At 41.6% G+C, this 15,555-nt stretch overlaps 1 protein-coding gene across 1 annotated transcript in view; it reads left to right on the top strand.

Annotated features, from left to right (window-relative positions):
- myh14 (myosin, heavy chain 14, non-muscle) overlaps positions 1-15,450 on the top strand; it is a 31,131-nt gene extending 15,681 nt beyond the window's left edge. The window contains exons 19-45 of the mRNA XM_083889691.1: positions 469-674; positions 769-890; positions 1,398-1,467; positions 1,558-1,718; positions 2,839-2,947; positions 3,714-3,845; positions 3,981-4,187; positions 4,306-4,443; positions 4,552-4,675; positions 5,066-5,237; positions 5,350-5,562; positions 5,677-5,821; positions 5,912-6,118; positions 6,239-6,343; positions 6,517-6,669; positions 7,375-7,623; positions 7,728-7,841; positions 7,920-8,018; positions 8,096-8,308; positions 8,407-8,568; positions 8,667-8,795; positions 8,914-9,002; positions 9,089-9,212; positions 9,303-9,511; positions 9,827-9,935; positions 10,388-10,560; positions 11,835-15,450. Coding sequence (XP_083745817.1) covers positions 469-674; positions 769-890; positions 1,398-1,467; positions 1,558-1,718; positions 2,839-2,947; positions 3,714-3,845; positions 3,981-4,187; positions 4,306-4,443; positions 4,552-4,675; positions 5,066-5,237; positions 5,350-5,562; positions 5,677-5,821; positions 5,912-6,118; positions 6,239-6,343; positions 6,517-6,669; positions 7,375-7,623; positions 7,728-7,841; positions 7,920-8,018; positions 8,096-8,308; positions 8,407-8,568; positions 8,667-8,795; positions 8,914-9,002; positions 9,089-9,212; positions 9,303-9,511; positions 9,827-9,935; positions 10,388-10,560; positions 11,835-12,024 — 4,124 coding nt within the window. The 3' untranslated portion in view covers positions 12,025-15,450. The remainder of the gene's footprint in view (positions 1-468; positions 675-768; positions 891-1,397; positions 1,468-1,557; positions 1,719-2,838; positions 2,948-3,713; positions 3,846-3,980; positions 4,188-4,305; positions 4,444-4,551; positions 4,676-5,065; positions 5,238-5,349; positions 5,563-5,676; positions 5,822-5,911; positions 6,119-6,238; positions 6,344-6,516; positions 6,670-7,374; positions 7,624-7,727; positions 7,842-7,919; positions 8,019-8,095; positions 8,309-8,406; positions 8,569-8,666; positions 8,796-8,913; positions 9,003-9,088; positions 9,213-9,302; positions 9,512-9,826; positions 9,936-10,387; positions 10,561-11,834) is intronic.
- Positions 15,451-15,555: the final 105 nt, after the last annotated feature.

Below are 15,555 nucleotides of genomic sequence, written 5' to 3'. Positions count from 1 at the left end.
CAACACATTGGCACACTGGTATTTAAGCATTAAGCAATAACTGCTGTCATTTCAAGAAAAAGACATTAAGAGACTTATTATGATCATCAGACAAACCTGTGCAGACATGTTCAAAATGAACAGGTCGGACTGGAGAAGCTTTACCTGTCGCACGCTTGTGAAAGTGTGTTTGTCACACTGACAATATGTTTATCTTTGTTTTTGGCTAATATTGGTGAGAAAATGTCCCTCATTGGTTTTGGCTTTAAGAAACATGCTAATAATAATCAGTAATATATCGTCTTATTACAGATTACAGATATCCGCTCTAATGACTTGATATCTGTCCAGAGCTTTGACAGCAGGTGTGAAAATGTGTGCGCCATCATTATATCATGGCAGTCGCTGGGACATAAGCATGCCAAATTGATAGAAACTCATTTTCCTCATAGCTGAAACTGAGATTCAGCACTATGTCTTTTCCTCCAGTGGACAGGATTGTGGGTATGGACCAGGTGTCGACAGGGGAGAGCAGTGGGCCGGTCACATTCGGAGGTGGAGGACTGAAGACCAAGAAGGGAATGTTTAGGACAGTTAGTCAGCTTTACAAGGAGTCTCTCACCAAGCTGATGGCCACTCTGAGGAACACCAACCCCAACTTCCTCCGCTGCATCATCCCCAACCATGAGAAGAAGGTGAGACTGTAGAGCAAGATAAGAGGTCGAATCAATAAAAACCTGTAAACTGCAGGAATGTCTAAATTTTTCTGTTTTTTCCCCTCTCTCGCAGGCTGGTAAACTGTCTCCCAATTTGGTTTTGGACCAGCTTAGATGTAATGGAGTTCTGGAGGGGATCCGTATCTGCAGACAAGGCTTCCCTAACCGCATCCCATTCCAGGAGTTCAGGCAGAGGTATGTGTGAAGCATACACACCTAAAATCTAAATCTAGATCATCTGAAGGTTTTTTTTTTAATCATCTGTGTTATAGAATTTGCTCCATACTGTCTTACTATCACTTTTATTGGCCAAGTATGTGAACATGTACAGGATTTCACTTTACAAACCAGTAAGCTAAACAAAGTCAAGTCACAATAATTTTTATTTACATACATCCCTATATCACAAATTAAAAAAATTGCCTTGGTGGTTTTCACAATCTATACAACAAAGAACATCATCTACCATTAGACCTTCAACTCTGAGGAACAATTTCCATTAATAGGTGAAATTAAAGAAGTGAATGCATATATAAAATGCATCTCAATAGTTTCAATAGTGCCTTTCATAGCCATCTGTGCCTCTCTATCGCCCTCTCACACACTACTTGTTTTCTTCAAGCACGTTCTCTGGCACCTGTAAATGACCTGTTTTACACATCCTCAGTCGCAAACACTTACAGAATCACACTTGTCTTTCAGATATGAGATCCTGACTCCTAATGCTATTCCTCGCACTTTCATGGATGGCAAACAGGCATCCGAACTCATGGTAAGTGATTTTTTTGGTTGCTGTTATCAGACAGCATATTTGTAGATTTATAGATATTTGTGTGTGCTGATCATCTGTGTCCTTGTTCAGATCAGGGCTCTGGAGCTGGACCACAACCTATACAGAGTTGGTCAGAGTAAAGTCTTCTTCAGAGCTGGAGTCCTGGCTCACCTGGAGGAGGAGAGAGACCTAAAGATCACTGACACCATCATACGCTTCCAGAGCACTGCCAGAGGCTACCTAGCACGCAAGTACGAGTGTACCACAAAAGAAACATTAACGGATTAGTGGTATGTTTTTTGTGTTGATAATGCTAAAACTACAGTACATAATTCATCACTAAACTATTATTATTATACTTATTTTTATTTGCCCTACAGTTTCATCACTTATGATTATCACTCATAACTTGCACAAGTGAGTGCTATCATTTGCTAATTGAGATAAATACACACAATCTACAATGATAATTAGGCCATTTCATGTCAAACTATTTTGACCTGAACACATATGGGCTGCTCTCTTGTGGCATCCTCATGAACACAGCACAACAGCACTGCTGCTGCAAACAACCCTGTACTTGTTGAAGTCCTCCTCAGGTCCTGTTAGCCATCAATAAATAAAGTTATCTGGAGGAAAAAACATCAAGTGTCTGTAGCTCTCGCTGTCACTAGCTAACCTGCCTACCTGTGATGGTCATTGTGATGATATAATGTTTAGTGTTTTCTCACAGGTGATTAGGATATGACTAGTCGGTATCAACAAAACAGTTCTTACAGCGCCTCCTGTTGGCTTCAGTCAGTGCGTTGTCTTTCACCCTTCACACGACACTGGATTTTTTGATTTTTTCCCAGACAATTTTAAAAACAACCTATGTTTTAATTTAGCTTTAATGTGACAGTCCTGAGCCAGTCAACATCACTCAGGGGGAAGAGAAGGCAAACATTGTTGGGGTTTCTCTTGGACAAGCGCTTGCTTAACGCGGTTCATGTAGAGTTAGTGTTTCACTCTTCAAGGAGCATTAATATTTAATTATTTATCAGCCTCGATCAGTGACTCAGGAACTGTAGCGGCATGGACAGGTCTTTGGCACAGCTTATGGAAACCTGCAAATGGCATTAATAATGAAGTTGTACTTTTTACAGTGAAGTCTGAGGTAATTCAAAAACTGTAATATTAATAGATTTTTTTAGGTAATTTATGACCTTGATTATAATAGGGAAAAACTATTAAAGTACTATATAATGCAGCAGTAAAAAGCATTTAAAAAAAACAACCACAAAAAACAATATACAGACTTTATACAGGCTACCTACAAATGTATTTTTATTGATTTTGTTGTGTTCTTGTGATTCTTGTTTTTCTTCTCAGAGCCTTTTTGAAGAAGCAGCAGCAGCTGAGTGCGCTGAGAGTGATGCAGAGGAACTGTGCCGCTTACCTCAAACTCAGGAACTGGCAGTGGTGGCGTCTGTTCACTAAGGTACCGTCAACGTGTACATGAAATAGAAATGAAATATACATTGCACATACGCCACCGTTCAAAAGTTTGGGGTCACTTAGAAATGTCCTTATTTTTGAAGGAAAATCTTTCAATTCTTTTTCAATGAATCTAACATTAAATGAATCATAAATACACTCTATACATTGTTGATGTGGTCAACGACTATTCTAGCTGCAAACGTCTGGTTTTTAATGGAATATGTACATAGGTGTATAGAGGCCCATTTCCAGTGTTCTAATGGTACATTGTGTTTGCTAATGGCGTTATAAGGCTATTGGATGATTAGAAAACCCTTAAAACCCTTGTGCAATCATAGCACAGCTGAAAACAGTTGCATTGGTTCTTTGACAAATTATTATTTTGAATAAAAATTATTATTAGTAAATAATTATTATATAATTATTTCTAATCTTGTCAATGTCTATATTTTCTATTCGTTTTGCAACTCTTTTGATGAATAAAAGTGTGACTTTTGAAAAGTAGTGCATCTCCAACACTTTTTTTATTGCTCTATTTTACATTGGTTTAATCAGAGTTTAATGATTTAAACAGTTGTGTTGATAGAAATGTCAACCGATAGCTGAAGAATTTGGTTTTAGAAACTTGTAATATGAAACCATATGTTTGAAATATTCATGGCAATGGGAATGAAAAATCACAGTAGCCGGCTTCATGGAAATTAAACCATGGATGTGAATGTCTCTGTACATCAACCTCTGTTTAATGCTTGCTGTGGATCATCCAGGTGAAGCCCCTGCTGCAGGTGACCCGGCAGGACGAGGAGATCCAGGTAAGGGAAGCTGAAATCCAGAAGGCAAAGGACACGCTAACCCGTGTGGAGCAGGACTACACCGACCTGGATAAGAAATACGTTCAGGTAAACCAGCCTCCATCTTCTTCAGCGGGATCTCCGTCCATGTTCCATCAACACTGAATTTCATTTGCGCCGACTTTGCTGTGAAACAGTGTATAACTCATCACTCCTCTGCCTCCTTTTTCTGTCATGTTCTAGCTGATCGAGGAGAAGTCGGTGCTGGCTGACCAGCTGCAGGCAGAGGCAGAGCTGTTTGCCGAGGCGGAGGACATGAGATCCAAGCTGGCCAGTCGGAAACAAGAACTGGAGGAAGTGCTGGGTGAGCTCGAGGCTCGATTGGAAGAAGAGGAGGAGAGGGGTGTGCAGCTAACCAATGAGAAGAAGAAGTTGCAGCAGAATGTACAGGTCCGGATGGATACACAGTTTTTTCTCTGCATGAGTTGGTTATTTATACAACAATGAAGTGACAATATTTTGCTGTCATAGTCCACCTCTGTCCTGATATGCTAATTACATCACTCAGGACCTGGAGGAGCAGTTAGAGGAGGAAGAAAGTGCCCGACAGCGCCTCCTGCTGGAGAAAGTTACCCTGGAGACTAAAGTGAAGAGTCTGGAAACTGACCTGCTGACTACAGTGGAGCAGAGAGACCGATTCAGCAAGGTGGACACAACATTGCATTATCACAACTGTCGGTCTCTGATAACATATTTCTTTTTCTGTTTCTTAACTCCATATATTTATATATATATATAATATCTGTTTGAGCAGGAGAAGAAACAGTTGGAGGAGCGTCTGAGTGAGGTCACAGACCAGCTCACTGAGGAAGAGGAGAAAACCAAAAGCCTGAACAAACTCAAAAACAAACAGGAGGCTGTCATTGCTGACTTAGAAGGTAACTGTCCCAATGTCTCAAACTAAAGGTTGTCAGTCATTCAGGTCACTGTGTCTTCAGGAGTGTAGATATAGGAAACTGGACTTGCTAGAGTCCAGTTTCCTATATCTACACTCTTTAAGCAAGTAACTGCTTCTTCTCTGTCGTCTTTTTGAGATGCAATATCACCCATGTATTACATTCTAACTTCTTAACCATAAATATAGAGACAGTTGTCTTATATTATACCACCTTGTTTCTTTATAGAAAGCAAGTAATATGGCATATCGTGTATTTATAGTTTGAATTCCTCAACAGTTAAATGGTGGCTTGTGATAATGTGGGTACATAAACTATACCTAACTTGGAATGCTGTCATCTGATGGTAAGTCACTTCTTCACTGTGTGCAGAGCGTCTAAAGCGTGAAGAGCAGGGTCGCTTGGAGCAGGAGAAGTGGAAGAGGAGAATGGAGACGGAGTCCGTTGACACCCAGGAGCAGCTGTCGGACCTTGGCATGCTGACTGCCGAGCTACGGAGCGGTGTGTCTCAGAAGGAAAAGGAAATCACCACCTTACAGGCCAGGTGAGACACAGGAAGACCTAAAATAGACAGATTAACATTACAAAATGTTGTTTTTTTCAGATTTTCCCCGAGCACATTCTTGATTTCATTTCTCAATCTGTTCTTCTGTCAGGTTGGAGGAAGAGGGTGCTCATCGTGCTGAAGCTCAGAGATCGCTGAGGGAGGCCATGTCCCAGGTGTCTGAGCTGAAGGAGGAAGTGGACAATGAGCGAGGGATGAGGGAAAGGGCGGAGAAGCAAAGACGTGATCTGGGGGAGGAGTTGGAGGCTTTACGAACTGAGTTGGAAGACACTTTAGACACTACAGCTGCCCAGCAGGAGCTAAGGTAAATGATAACAATAAAATTAAAATTAAAATGGCCATATTTTGTGTTTGTTGTCAGATCAAGCCTGAAAAAGTGAAAGACATGGTCAGACTTACTCCTCTTTCATCTCTACAGGTCTCGTCGAGAGGCAGAGTTGGGTGACCTCCAGCGTCGTGTTGAAGATGAGACTCGCCGCCATGAGACCCAGCTATCGGAGCTCAGAATCAAACACAGTGCTGCCATAGACAACCTCCAGGAGCAGCTCGACAACAGCAAGAGGGTAGGGCAACCACGGGCTTGCGCCCAGAAACACTTGCATGCATCAACGTATACACTGACTCATCTTTGTGTCGTCGCTGTTGTCTTTCAGGCACGTCAGTCCCTGGAGAAGTCAAAGACACTGATGGATGAGGAGACGCAGAATTTGACCGCGGAGCTCAAGGGTCTTCAAGCGGGCCGCACAGAGAGCGAGCGAGGTCGCAAGAGGGCTGAGGGTCAGCTGCAGGAGCTCGGCGCTCGTCTGGGTCAAGCTGACAGAGACAAGGAGGAGAGAGAGGAACGAATGCACAAACTGCAGGTGCAACAGAATACAAAGGAGCTGATTTTGAACCATAACTTTTTTTCTGTATTGCTGTGAAGTGGTCCCTCTTTTTTCCGTCGATACATGAATTTTTCTATCCTGCTTTGTCTCTTTCAGTGTGAGATTGAGTCTCTCACTGGCAATTTGTCTTCCGTTGACACCAAATCCCTTCGTCTCTCGAAAGAGGTCAACGGCCTGGAGAACCAGCTGCATGATACGAAGGTAAAAAAAAACTGAAAGACACACAGGCATCAGGAATAGGTCAGGTGTGATGTTAGGCTTTGACACTTTCATAGTTGAGTGAAAAACGTCAGCTTTGAATGTATTGAATTAAGGAACAGGCTGCAATCTTGACTCGTACACTGACTGACACGCATGTTTTTTCTCTCTCTCAGGAGCTGCTGCAGGATGAGACTCGTCAGAAGATGGCTCTGGCCACCAGGGTGCGAGCACTGGAGGAGGAGAAGAATGGACTGATGGAGAGACTTGAGGAGGAGGAGGAAAGAGCCAAAGAGTTGGCCCGACAGATCCAAACTCACACCCAGCAGGTAAATCAGAGAGCCACACAGACCTTGTTTAACTGTGGAGCTGTTGCTATAGAGCAGGGGTCTGCAACCTTTAGGATGAAAAGAGCCATTTTTGTCGTCTCTCCACCCAAATAAAATTCATTTGGAGCCGCAAAAAACCCCCACAAAATTACAATAATAACACGTATAAAGGTTTTTATACAGACAAACTATATACAATAGTAATAGTCTCTTTCATTTATGACATTTAAGAACTACAACATGTTCAGTTTATACCCAACCTCTAGACCCCGTAGACCTGGTTCTTCCATTGTTTCATTGTTTGTGGCAAATTAATGAAATTCAAATGAGCCCACTTTGAAATAAATGAAGTAAATATTTGGACTGTATGTCGTTCGTGCTCGAGAAAAACGTTATGTGGATCCAAAGAGGGACATGACACATTCAAACGTGTACTGATTATTGCATTTTACGTCGACGTTGGATGTGATGCACAAGATATTGAAAGACTTTTATTTGTCGCCTCGATCTCTAAAGCTACAAAGGAGCCACTGCAGAGTGGTTGAAGAGCCATATGTGGCTCCAGAGCCGCAGGTTGCAGACCCCTGCTCTAGAGCATTGTCCACAAAAGTGAAAGAATAAAATACCCATACTAAATCACAAAAACACATAACATACATTAGATGTACACACACATATCAATCCACTCTCTTCTCCCTTTTGCAGCTGTCTGAGGTTCGTAAGCAGTCGGAGGAGGTGAACACTGCAGTGGAAGCTGGTGAAGAGCTGCGCCGGAAACTTCAGAGAGAACTGGACAGTACCATCCAGAGGGAGCAACAGAAAGAGGAGGAGAAGGAGAGAGTGGAGAGACAGAGGGAACGTCTGAGGGAGGAGATAGAGGACATGACGCTGGCCTTGCAGAGGGAGCGGCAGAACTGCATGGCCCTGGAGAAGAGGCAGAAGAAGTTTGACCAGGTTAGAAACGTTGTTGGTTTGCTGCAAAAATCTAACCAATTTGATATTCTTGAAATGTTTCTCTCTCTGACCTCTAACTTCACCTCCTTCACTTTGTCCTTCAGTGTTTGGCAGAGGAGAAGTCAGTGAGTGCTCGGCTGGCAGAGGAGAAGGACAGAGCAGAAGCTGACAGCCGAGAGAAGGAGACGAGGCATCTGGCGCTGTCCCGAGCCCTGCAGGTAAACTGTTCAAGAGATAGAAGAAAGTTTATTATGCGTCTGGTTGCGGTGATACATCTTCTGTGTTTCTGTATGTAGGAGGCCCAGGATCAGAAGGAAGAACTAGAGAGGGCAAACAAACAGCTACGTGCAGAAATGGAGCAGCTTGTGAACCAGCAGGATGATGTGGGCAAGAATGTAAGTATCTTCCTTTTGGGATTTATGTCTCAATCCTCAGGTAGTTACCCACTCTTATCTCTTTTTTTTTGCATTAGGTTCATGAGCTGGAGCGAACTCGACGGTCATTGGAAACAGAGGTGCAGAGCCTGAGAGTTCAGACACAGGAGCTTGATGAGGAACTGGGGGAGGCAGAGAACTCCAGGCTGAGGCTGGAGGTCACCCTACAGGCACTCAAAGCCCAGTTTGAGAGGGAGATCAGCAGCAGCGAGGAGAAGGGAGAGGAGAAGAGGAGGGCACTCAGCAAACAGGTGGAGAGGAGAAAGAGAAAGCAAAATACAGAAGACGTTGCTGCTGCTCCTTTCTCTAAATCGCTTCATTTTTTTGTTTGTCCTTGTTTGTATGCTAGGTGAGGGAGTTGGAAATCCAGCTTGAGGAGGAGAGGAGTCAGCGGTCTCAGGCTGTGTCCTCCAGGAAGCAGCTGGAGGCAGAGCTGGAGGAAGCCCAGGCCCAGGTGGACACGTCCAGCCGTGGCAAAGAGGAAGCTATGAAGCAGCTACGAAGGCTGCAGGTAAAACAAATAAGCACGTTTATGTTTTTTTTTTCTGCCTGTCAATGTGCCGTCTTTTTTAATATTCAACAACATTTTTAACATTTAATGTGTAACAGGGTCAAATGAAGGAAGTTCTTCGCGAGCTGGATGAGTCCAAGTTAACTCGGGAGGAGGTGGTCTCCCAATCCAAAGACAGCGATAAGAAAATCCAGTCTCTGGAGGCAGAAGTCCTTCAATTCACTGAGGTGTGTGTGTGTGTGTGCATGAATATGTGTGTGTGCCATGCTGGGCTTTGTCAATGGCGATGTCGTAAGAGTTTTTCATTGAACACATGCTGATGTCTGCATCTGTTTCTCTGTGTAGGAGCTGGCAGTGTCCGAGAGACAGAAGAGGCAGGCTCAGCAGGAAAGAGACGAGTTGGCTGATGAGATGGTCAACAGCAGTACTGGAAAGTTAGTATCTCTCTACTGCCGATATTATGTGTCCTTTAGTGTGTTGGTGCTTGTGTTGCTCTAACTAAAATTGTATGTTTTGTCAGAACTGCATTAAGTGAAGAGAAGCGGAGGTTAGACGCTCGAGTCAGTCAGCTGGAAGAGGAGCTGGAGGAGGAGCAGACCAACTCTGAACTGCTGGCAGAGAGACAAAGGAAGATGACTCTGCAGGTGCTGTAGATAAAGCTACACACGCACACACACACGAGTGCCACGATTCTCTGTTTCCTCTCTATTCACATACATCATTGCTTTCTCCAGGTGGAAACGATGACCGTGCAGCTGCAAGGGGAGAGGACTTTGGCGCAAAAGGCGGAGGCAGCTCGGGACCACCTGGAGAAGCAGAACAAGGAGCTGAAGACGCGGCTGGGAGAGATGGAGGGAGCAGTGAGGGGCAAACACAGGCTCAGCGTCGCCGCCTTGGAGGCCAAGATCGAGTCAATGGAGGAGCAACTGGAGCAGGAGAGACAGTGAGAGAAACAAACAGTTTATTTTAAAACATACAGTACATGAAAAATTACAATGTAGGAAAAAAAGAAGGATAAATTATTTATTTATTTATTTTTTTTTATACCTGACAAATACATAAAGATCAAATATTATATAGAGTGAGTCCCAAGTCACGGATAATGAGATATGTTTCTACATTAAACCGTAAAGCAGATTTTTCTTTTCATTCATCAGTCGAAGTTGTCAAAAGAACTGGCGAATGTTTTCTCGCAGTTGTTGTGTATTAATTGCTCGACGCAACAGGTTTGCTCATTGTGGCTCTTTGCATCTTTAAGGGAACGAGCCATTGCCAACAAACTGGTGCGAAAAGCAGAGAAGAAACTGAAGGAGGTGATGATGCAGGCAGAGGACGAGAGGAGACATGCAGACCAGTACAGAGAACAGGTAAGAAAATTCACATTATCTGGACATCGGCCACTAAAGTCAGTCATACTACAGTATAGCACTCATGCAGAACAGTATAAACATTTAATGGGAGGCTACATCAGCTCTGTAATTGTGCCCCAGGGCACAGAGAGTGCTGAAAAATCATCCTAAATTAGTATCTCATCCAACTCAATCCAACCTAATCCTTATCCTGTGTATTATTGGGAATGTAGAGCATATTCAGGTCTGAAAAAATAAATCCCTTAACCAGAGCGAGACACTGAGTTTCCTTCCAAAACCTCATCCGTGATTGTCTGCCAGATTTAATCTGACTCCTGATCCCCATCAGTCCTGTTCCCAGACTAATCTCCCTTTTTATACACTCCCCCTTATCTGCCTTCTTGTGTCTCTTTTTGCACCTCTTCTCCTCCACCTCTCCCCACCTCACTTCTCTGTCCCCTCCACTCCAGCTGGATAAGTCGATGGTTCGACTGAAGCAACTGAAGAGGCAGTTGGAGGAAGTAGAAGAGGAGAATTCGCGTTCCAATGCCCAGAAGAGGAAGCTGCAGAGAGAGCTGGAGGAGATCACTGACAACAGTCAGACCATGACGCGAGAGATCAGCTCCCTGCGCAACCAGCTCAGGTAACCATATATGTGTGTGTGTGTGTGTGTGTGTGTGCATGTATATTTGTGTTTGACATCCTTTGTGGTTTTTATTTTCCCTTCTTTCTTTTTTTTTAAACTCCTCATTAACATGATATGATTTGTTTTGCTTTGTTCTTTTGTTGCATCCGTTTATGTCCATCTAACTTTGACTCACTGTCCATCTGTCTGCGTCACACCAAACCTCAGCGTCCCCGAATGGAGGCCAGATAAGTAGGTCACCATGTGCGTTTATTTTTTTATTTTTTTGTGACATTTGTGTGTTGTGTGTTTCATCTGTAATTATTTAAATTTTTGTATGTTTTGGGAAATATGCTCATTTTGCTGTCTTGGTTACAGTCATGTTTCAGGTTGATACCACTCTGTCTGTCTGTACTGTAAATATGAAGTAAACAAAGGCTGGTTAACTTAGCATAGCAGTAACAACCTGGTTCTGTCCAAAGGTAACACAATCGTGCAACTCTAAAGTTCATTGATTGACATATCTTCTTTAATTTAATTTAATTTAATTTAATTTAATTTAATTTAATTTAATTTAATTTAATTTAATTTAATTTAATTTAATTTAATTTAATTTAATTTAATTTAATTTAATTAAAACCTAGAGTAAAGTCAAAGTGCTAAAGCAATAAATATACTGGTATATAGTCTTCAAAACAGGTTAAACGTAAACGGGGTATCTGAGGGTTCTTAAAAAGTCTTAAATTAAATAATTTGAATTTAAGGCCTTAAAATGTCTAAAATTCTCCTAAAATCTCCTGAAATGGTCTTAAATACAATTTGGAAAGGTCTTAAAAATCGAATAACGTTCAACCTTCAGTCTCGCTTTGAAATGTTTCTATTTTTGAGGATGCGATAACATAACTACAACACGGAACTAAAGTAGGCCACCTGTGTTGCCCGGTGAGAATTTATCGAGCACCACTAGCTAGTGTGCTGTGCGCGCCATTATTGATGTGAAATGGGTCTTAAATTTTATTCATTATGGTCTTAAAAAAAAGTCTTAAAAAGTCTTAAATTTGACTTGTTGAAAAAGCAGAAGCAAATTACTTCAACAGAATTATTGAAGATGGTGAATAATGGTGAAAGAGTTATGAAAAAGTCTGCATTTTCAGAAATAAAATAGCAGTTTGACAGTAGTTTTCTTAAAAAAAGAAAAACAAAACACTGCCCCAAATGAGGTGTTTATTTCACATTGCGCTCATTTGGCTCACAGCAGGACATAACTAACTGTAACCATCTATCTTATCCAGGCGCGTTCCGTTGCCCCTGGCGTTGCGTGGACGCAGAGCGTTGGTCGATGACTTCTCGCTGGAGAATTCTGACTCAGAAGATCCTCCAGCCTCTCCGACTCCCTCCTCTGGACTCCCTGGAACCTTAACTCCCTCTTCTGATCACAGTCTGGATCCTCCACCGCCCTACAGTGTCAACAACACCGAGTGACACACACTCGACAGTCAAACGCATAACGTGCGCACACACACTCGCATACACACAAGTCATATAGGATGCATACATCAGACGTTCTAACGTTCTCTTAAAAAAACACACACACACACACAACCTATAGATCTTGCCTAGTTTTTTGTTTTTTGGAACAAGTACAAATGAGATTTTGCAAGGAGGCAAATGGAATTTGTTTTTATTTTGTAAGCTGTGATATAAAAAGCAACTTAAAAGACTGGAAATTTCTACCTTACACTGCATCTTTGTAATGCACTTCTGAGAAACGAAACTACATCTCCCAGAACGCCACGGGGGGGGAAAGTGAAACATTACCAGCTAATTTCCTGACGCTGTACAGTACACGAGATTATGGTGATAGTGTCTTTTACATTAGGAGGTATTTGAAAATGAAGCCATGTTTAAGCCATTGATGAGGATTTTGAATAATATACTCACAACGGGCTGCTGGGGAATGGAAATACTTCTGAAAGGTGTAAGACAATCTATATTAATGTTACATGTAAGAGCCAACAGGAGGAATCAAACATAGACATGCAGAGAGAGAACTTCACATTCTTTATGGACGTGTTTTATGTCGACTTGCGATTTGTGACATCTTATGTCAAATTACTTTTAAAAGAACACATGAAAGTTAGAATAATCTGGAAAATGAGGACAGATAATATTTAGTCAAGGTTGAATGAATATGTTCATTCAAAAAAAACTGAGCAACATCACACTAAGTTCAGTGTTTTCACGTCACTTTGGTCACAAGTTTAGCACATTTTGACGATAAAATGCAGTTTAATATCAACGCAGTCGCACTCGCTGTGCTAAGGTCGGAGTAAATGACGAACCTTTTTCCTATAGATTAGAATCAGTATGTTGTTAGGCAATGCAGTAGTTGTATTAGATAGTTTCTTTAAATGAAAGCCTAAATATTGCTTCAGAAATGAATTTGTATAATTTATATGAAATACGACCTTAAGTTATTGATCATTTGTTTCCTTTGGGAGGAGAACATTGGTTTGATTGTGTCCGCTCCTGTTGGCACCGATGTCAGCCCGGGCCAGGTTACAGCGCGTTACGTTATATGTCGGAAAACTTCAATGTTTTTAAATGGGCGTCACGGGATCAGGCCTTTGAGAAGTATGATCACAGCCACAGATGCAGAACTACCGCTCTGCTCGTTTGTTTAATACAAAGCACACCATTTAGTGACAATTGATCTTTTTCCTTGTTTTAGACCGATAAACGTTGCATTTTATCCTGACAAACACCTTGCACATTGTTATTTTTATGGATTAAATGTAAATCATTGATCAGAATTTTTTTTTTTTTTTTTTTCTCTTAAAGAAACGGTGGGCGTATGGATGAGAAAAAGGGACTTCGATTTCTAGTAAAGGTAGAATAGTTATAGAATAGAGAAGAGTGGAGACTGGTTAATTCTTCTGCTATTATTTATTTAGAAGAATTAACTCACTTCTCTGCTTACAGTCCATCTATAGAAGGTGGTAGATTAAGTGATTTTGAGATTTTCAGACATTAGTTTCTAGCTATCGGAACTCAGAAGAGCAAACGCGTGGAGTTTAACGATGGCCCTGCAATGAATTGACGATAATTTAGTGAATCCTGGTTTAAAATATGTATTTCTTTAAAAGTGAAACAATAATAACATTTGTTGAATTATTAACCGGGTCGTTTCTTTGGAAAAGTCACTTTTCCATAGTCAGATGAGCAGATCGATTGCCGCGATCCTGGTTCTGTCCAAATCACCTCTAAAGCTCACTGATTTACACTTAAATCACTTGTTTTCAGCAAGACTTCAGGGATTCACTTCTCTCGGCTTAGAAACACTCCGTCACATTCAGTAATTCGGTATAAGTTAGCTTGCGCCAAAAACAGTTTCATTCAAGTGCATTTTTCTCAAAATAACTATTCTATTAAGTTAGAAAGGCTTTTATTTGGTGTTCTAACTCGTGACCGGAACTGAAAGATTAAGATTGTGTTTCTAGACTTTTTTCACAGCAGACCATTTTGACGCGTTTCAACAGGAAAAGCACACGTGTTACAGATCACATTAACAGTGGTTCTGTTGGGACCGTACCTATGTTCCCCGGGTCCTATGTTCCCCGCTTTGTATGTGACCGGGGAACATAGGACCCTTTCTCTAACCCTAATCCTAACCCTAACCCTTTTTCAAAAAAAAAGGTCCTATGTTCCCCTGTCACATACAAAGTGGACCTTTTTTGGGAAAAACGGGGAACATAGGACCCGGGGAACATAGGTACGACCCCGTTCTGTTCAGTCAGTAGAGCGTCACAGACGAACCAGTCTGCACCCTGAAAGTGAGGAAGCTAAATGGAACTCAGCCACTATTCATTTGATTATTTACACCTGTGATTTTCCAACTGTGATCCGTCAAAATGGCTGCCGTGCACATGGTTTATCTGTTCTGAATGTTGTTTTTTCTGGATATACTGTATGTTCATACTTTACTGCAGTGAAAACAATGATCCTTTTGGTGTTTACGGACGATGACTTGCAGGAGCAGGACAGACGGTCGTTTTCTGTAATTAGGGTTGTCATTAATTCCCTATTTTCTTTCCTTCTGTACGTAACAGGTTTATATTGCACTGACAAAACTAGAGCGCTGAGTGAGGACAGTAACCTACAGGCCCCCGACATCCCATGTTCTTCAACGTGTGTGTGTGTGTATGTGTATCCATACTTCCAGCTTCTTATTTTTTTGCCATACCAGAGTCAAAATAATTCACGGTTAGTGACGGATGAAGAAAGATCAGACGAGTTGGATCAAGAGAGAGTTTGACTACTGATGTATTAAACACCCTTTTTATGGGTTTGATTTTATTTTACTTTTTCTGAATGTACAATTATTTTATTTTAGAGATATGCAATGGATTTTGTTTGAAGCCGTGTCTTTTTTTTTTTTTTTTAAGATATTGTGTAAATGCTGCACTTTACACATTAACCAGTGGGGACGAAACACCGTCAGTGCACGACGTCTGCTTTGTGGGGGTTTTATTTTATCGTAAGAAGAGAATAGCATTAAGCCAAATGGGTCGACATTGTGATGCGGTGTGTCACTCTGAACATTCACCGAAATGTTGTAATCTCTAAACGTCATATCAGCGTCTACACGTGGCGACTCGTTGTTGATGCCGTCATAGACCAAAATCTGATGACACGTGGATCGATCTGCTGGAAAGAGAACGGATTGATTCTGTTCACCTGTAGCAAAGGGAGACGAGGCCGGTGCTTCTCTGAGGTGTTATTTTTCTCTCTGTGTTTGTTTATGGCTACTGTGGAACTTGAAACATTTTGGAAACATATATTTTATTGTTTTAGTCTTTTTTTTTTTGTTAATGATGCTGTAATTATTAAACATCTGACTGGGGTTAACTTTAATGTATGTTGTTGGTTTTGATTGTGTGCGTGCGTGCGTGTTCTTGTACTTGCGGCATACTGAGGATTTTTAAAGGGTTTTTAAACCAACAAAGTGAGGTC

Source organism: Microchirus variegatus (genome assembly GCF_963457635.1).
Source record: "Microchirus variegatus genome assembly, chromosome: 1".
NCBI classification, from domain to species: domain Eukaryota; kingdom Metazoa; phylum Chordata; class Actinopteri; order Pleuronectiformes; family Soleidae; genus Microchirus; species Microchirus variegatus.
The sequence above is the reverse complement of the archived record's forward strand: the minus strand, read 5'-3'. Positions and strand labels throughout refer to the sequence as shown.